General features: G+C 39.9%; 2 protein-coding genes across 2 annotated transcripts; both read left to right on the top strand.

Moving 5' to 3' along the window:
* The first annotated feature begins 805 nt into the window (after positions 1–805).
* On the top strand, positions 806–2,690 carry LOC143891216 (protein FAR1-RELATED SEQUENCE 5-like). Its single transcript, XM_077395844.1, has 2 exons — positions 806–919; positions 1,578–2,690. Exon 2 carries the CDS (start codon positions 1,587–1,589, stop codon positions 2,688–2,690), a length of 1,104 nt encoding a protein of 367 aa, XP_077251959.1. The 5' UTR covers positions 806–919; positions 1,578–1,586.
* Positions 2,691–2,735: 45 nt separating this feature from the next.
* On the top strand, positions 2,736–4,355 carry LOC143891215 (protein FAR1-RELATED SEQUENCE 5-like). The gene is made up of 4 exons (XM_077395843.1): positions 2,736–2,923; positions 2,975–3,779; positions 4,067–4,123; positions 4,236–4,355. The coding sequence occupies exons 1-4, from the start codon at positions 2,736–2,738 to the stop codon at positions 4,353–4,355; spliced, it is 1,170 nt and encodes a 389-aa protein (XP_077251958.1).
* The last annotated feature ends 815 nt before the right edge of the window (positions 4,356–5,170 follow it).

Raw genomic sequence — 5,170 nt, 5'->3', positions numbered from 1 at the left:
AGGACAAAAATGGGGCAGATTTGTGTCTATCCATTTTTGTCCTCCACAAATGGAGGGGTTAGGATGATCCTATGGAGCTGATTTTTGGTACACCCCCCATCTATGTAAGGGACTTTCAAATGAATGGTTTGGATCATCCTAACAAAGTGGGCCCCCATGTGATTGGGCAAGCTAGCTCACCATAAGTTTGGTTAAGCTCACCAACAGTTTCCTCATATATATATATATAAAGGAAAAAGACTGTACGCTTGACCGTTCGAAAAAATGGTACGCTCGAATTGGTAAAAGCTCTCCTATTGGCTGTTTTACCGGGCCCCACTGTATGAAAAATATCGAGTTTCGGTTTTGGGTTTTCGTTTGGAAAAAACCCAAAACGAAGTCTTCTTCATTCTCTCGCTGCTGGTTTTGGGTTTTCGCAGGAAGAAAACCCAAAATCGAAATCTACACAAAAAAAAGCCTTGAATCACCCTCGGTTTTGGGTTTTCGTTTGGAAAAAAAGCCAAAACGCAGTCTTCTGCAAACTCTCGCTGCTGCTGGTTTTGGGTTTTCGCAGGAAGAAAACCCAAAACAAAAAAACCCAAAACCAGACGTCTCTTCTCCCTCCCTCCGACCTTCTCCGGGCACCACCTCCGTCGCGACGGGCGCCAACTCCTTTCGACGCACAGGTATGTCTTTTCTATTTTTTTTTCTTCGAATAAACTGATATTGTAGGGGTTTTTTGTCGTTTTTTCCCCGTTTTTTAGGGGTTTTGATTCAAGGCTTTTTTTTTTTTTCATTTTAGGGGTTTCTAAGGCAGTGGGTTTCTGATTTCTGAGTGAGGGTTTTGTTTTCTTAACAAACCGTCTCTTCTCCCTCCGTCCGACCTTCTCCGGGCACCACCTCCGTCGCGACGGGCGCCAACTCCTTCTCCGACGCACAGGTATGTCTTTTCTATTTTTTTTTTCTTCGTATAAACTGCTATTCTAGGCTTTTTTTGTCGTTTTTTTTTTCGTTTGTTAGGGGTTTGATTCAAGGGTTTTTTTTTCCATTTTAGGGGTTTCTAAGCCAATGGGTTTATGATTTCTGAGTGAGGGTTTTGTTTTCTTAAAATATAGGGTTTTTTTAAAAAAATTTAACTGATTGTTTAGGTATGTGATTTGTTTTTGTTTTTTTAGGAAAAAACCTATCTAGGGTTTCGGTTTTTTATTTATTTGGTTTATGGATTAAAGGCGTTTGGATTCAAGACATGGAGTTAGGGTTTGTATTTTTGTGTAGATTCAAGACGTGAACTTAGGGTTTTAAATTGTTGTTGTGTGATGATGTGCCCATATGTGGGCTTGTAGTATCAATTGATGGACTTTGGGTCCCCCTGTTTTTGGCTAACCATTAAGTTAGATGGTGTCATTTTCATTTGACCATATAGAGTCAAAACACAAGACTGGTTTGTAAGGCCTTTTTCCATGGCTGATATCAGTAAGAAATGACCTATAGAGCTTTCCTAGAATCCCTCTGTTTTCTAAAATCTACACATTTTGTTCTTTCATTTTGTTTTTCCATGTTGTTTGGTGGATATATTTATCAAATTTCCATTTGTTTAGGTAACCATAATGGATCCAAATTCTTCACAACCATGTGGGGTACCTATTGAAGGAGTTGATTGTAGACCTTGTGGTTTGGTTGACGACGCTTTCTCGCAAGCATGCGGCTTAGCTATTGAAGAAGTTGATGCTCATGGTTTACTAATAGGTGATGATGGTGTTAATATGGATGAAGATATTGGAGAATGGGCCGAGACAGATGTGAATGACAGAGATGAGCTTAGCAGTGGTACATTTAGTACACCCAAGAGGGTTGATGGTGAGAAGGGTGTTGTAAATATGCCATTTGTGGGGCAAGCGTTTGATAGATGGGAATCTGCCTATGAGTTTTACAATGCTTATGGGCTGGCCACTGGGTTTGGGGTACGGAAGTGGAGTACATCCTCTTCAATGAAGACAAATGTGGTTATATCGAGGACGTTTGTATGTGACAGAGAGGGGGTGAAAAGGGATAAGGGCAAGATAGATAATGTGAAGGAAATGAGGGATCGTCGCGCTGTGAGAGTAAATTGTAAAGCTAGGATGATCATCAAACTTAGAAATGAGAAGTGGGTTGTGAGTACTTTTGAAGACCTCTATTCTCATGAGCTGACCTCCCCACTGAAAACCAAAATGCTTCGTTCCCACAACCGATTTCATAAGAGTGAAGGTGTTAAGGTTTTGATAGATTGTCTCAATGAGACACAAATGACAAAGTCTAGGATCGCAAAAGCCATTAATTCGACCCACGATGGAGTAACAGGTGGGCTCTCAACAAATCAAGTTATTGCCCATTTGAGAGCAAAAAGGAAGAACAATTTGGGGCAAGAAGCAGTTTTAGTGGCCAACCATCTGCAAAAGAAACGGTCGGAAGACCCAAACTTCTTTTTCTCGATGGAGTTAGACACAGATGGGACCTTTCGATCCATGTTCTGGGGTGACGCTAGGGCGAGGGATGCGTACATGACATTCAATGATGTCATTGTTTTTTATGTTACCTACAAAACAAATAGACTCTCTCTGCCATTTGCACCGTTTACAGGAGTGAACCACCACAGACAGTCGACCCTATTCGAATCTGCGCTGCTAGCCGACGAGACGGATGAGACATTTTGTTGGGTATTTGAGCAGTAGTTGACGTGCATGCATGGTAAAGCTCCGGGTGCAATAATAACCGATATGGACTTGGCTATGAAAAAAGCAATTAAAATAGTTTTTCCAGATACACGCCATAGGTTTTGTGAGTGGCACATATGGAAGCATCTACTTGAGAAAGTTGTAGAAATGCAGGATACCGATAGTGATTTCTATCGTGATTATAATTACTGTTTTCATTCAAAAACAATAGAGGATTGTGAGGATAAATGGCAATAATTGGTGGTCAATTATGAAATTGGTGGTAATGAATGGTTGTGTAGGATGTGGGAGCAGCGAGAGCATTGGATGCGGACATATTGGAGAACCACTTTCACTGCAGGCATGAAATCAAGTCAGCGCAGCGAAAGCATGAATTCCTTCTTCGACGGATATGTGAACAACAATACTGGCTTAAATGAGTTCTTGAATGCCTATGAAAGGGCACTTGTTCAACGCCGTAAAACCGAAGTGGAAGAAGATTTCAAGTCAAAATATTCGATTCCTAAGATGCAAACGAATAGCCCACTAGAAGAAGAGGCCGGTAAATTCTATACGAGAATTATCTTTAACAAATTTCAGGATGAGTTGAAGGGTAGTACGAACTGTTGGCATGATTTTTTGAGCAGTGAAGGGACAATGGAAGAGTATTCTGTAGGTCTCAAAAATGATCAGAAGAGTAGATGGTGCAGGGTACAGTATGATGATTCTGACGGAGTGACCGCGACATGTGAGTGCGCTATGTTTGAGATGGAAGGGATATTATGTCAACATATCCTTCGTATTTTTGACCTTAAACAATTGAGAAAAATCCCTGAGCGTTACATGTTAAGGAGGTGGTCTATTGAGGCAAGAGATCGAGGGGGGGGTATATTACCTACAAGCACACAAGAGAGTAATGGCATGAATCCATTTAAGAGGTGGTGCTTAATCTCAACATGGCAACGACTTATAGATGGACCAGGTAAGAGGGAAGATGTAATGAAAATGATGGAAGATTTTTGCAGTGCACTTTGGGCTGAAGAAGAAGAAAGGAAGAAAGATGAGTTTGTGCAAAGCGAGTTACCAGTCATTGGTAGAAAGGCATTGGTAGCCAAGTCCAATCTAACATTTGTGTCAGTCAAACACCTGAAATTACAATTAGAGACCCCACAGTTGCAAAGACAAAAGGCCGACCGAAGAATGCTACACTTTTGAAAGGACATTATGCGTTGACTTGTAAAAAGAACTCCAAGGTCTGTACATGATGCGTTGTTAAGTTATAAGTTTCTTACAACAGAGAAATTATATGGTGTAAGGCCTTACAACAATAAGGCCCTTGTACTCCTTAAACTATTCCTTAATAACAATTTTTTTTTTTTTTTTTTTTGTAATAGAAACTAAAACGAAAGCGGCCAAGGAAAGAAGAGGGAGAGGAGGAGGAAGATGAGCAGGTGGAAGAGTAGACGCCGAGCAGGTTAGTCGGTGTTTTTTTTTTTTTTTTCGAGTTCATAAATACATGGATGTTATCAGTATCATAAATACATGGATGTTCTATCCTTGCAGGCATTTTGGGCTGAGAAGAGTTATCAGAACCTGCTGCTGCTGCTGCTCATCTGTATGAGAAAGGCATTTTATCTCTTTTTCGGGGTTCCAATGTCACGATCCAAGGAGGAAAGCAGCTAGACCTCAGAAAAGAAATTGTTCATTGAATTTCAAAAGTATTTTAGTGCAGGTCCATAGTGCTTTAATCTTTATTTTATTTTGTGTGATGTGATGATGTTTACATCTTTGAACTTGAGAACCAAAGTAGAAAATTTGAATCTTGCTTTGAGGGTGAGTACAGTGTAAACCATTTTTTGCTTCCTGCTGTCAATGACTCTGATCTAGTGTAAAGTGACACTTGGATGTGAGATCTAGATTGTTTTCCTGCTGAATTCTATCATGGCAGGGGCACAACTGTTCATGACTCGAACTGAATGGTTTGAAAAACTAAATCTCTGACCAATTGATAGGGGGAAACTGCTGCATTACTAATGAAGAGGAACCTGCTGCTTCAATTGCATGTGGCAAAAAATTAGCAAAAAATTGTCTTTTTAGTTCACAATGGACAGGTGAGCTATGGAGAGAGCAATGTAGTTGAATTGGAAACTCTTCCCTTTTAAAACTTTATTTTTGTGATGGAGTCCTTGAAGATTACATGTCCACTTAATCTGCTATATTTCTAGATTGTTATACAAGGATTTCAATAAGTAGAGTCTTTGGTGTACTCTTTCGAGGATTTCAATAACAATTCCATTTTTACACTAATTCTTGATTGTTTTGAGGATACTTATTGGCAGTTTTCTTCCCTTTTTAGTCCATTTACAAACTGATTTGATTTTCCAGCTGAATTCCTGTTTTGTTTGTTGTTTGTAATCGGATTTGATAGTTTTTTGAAAGATCTCTGTAGATCTGAACCAGATCTACATCGAAGTGCGAGGCCCAAAATCGGCACATTC

The sequence above is a fragment of the Tasmannia lanceolata genome, unplaced genomic scaffold, assembly GCF_043159265.1.
Source record: "Tasmannia lanceolata isolate RefF3 unplaced genomic scaffold, GAP_Taslan_0.1 ptg000013l, whole genome shotgun sequence".
In the NCBI taxonomy this organism is placed as follows: domain Eukaryota; kingdom Viridiplantae; phylum Streptophyta; class Magnoliopsida; order Canellales; family Winteraceae; genus Tasmannia; species Tasmannia lanceolata.
Note: the sequence above shows the minus strand (reverse complement) of the source record. Positions and strands in the feature narration are given on the sequence as shown.

Coding starts and splice junctions, on each gene's coding strand:
- LOC143891216 (XM_077395844.1), top strand. CDS start 1,587: ATGGATCCAAATTCTTCACAACCATGTGGGGTACCTATTGAAGGAGTT.
- LOC143891215 (XM_077395843.1), top strand. CDS start 2,736: ATGGACTTGGCTATGAAAAAAGCAATTAAAATAGTTTTTCCAGATACA. Junction 2,924..2,974: donor GAGGATTGTGAGGATAAATG/GCAATAATTGGT, acceptor ATGGTTGTGTAG/GATGTGGGAGCAGCGAGAGC. Junction 3,780..4,066: donor TCATTGGTAGAAAGGCATTG/GTAGCCAAGTCC, acceptor TTTTTGTAATAG/AAACTAAAACGAAAGCGGCC.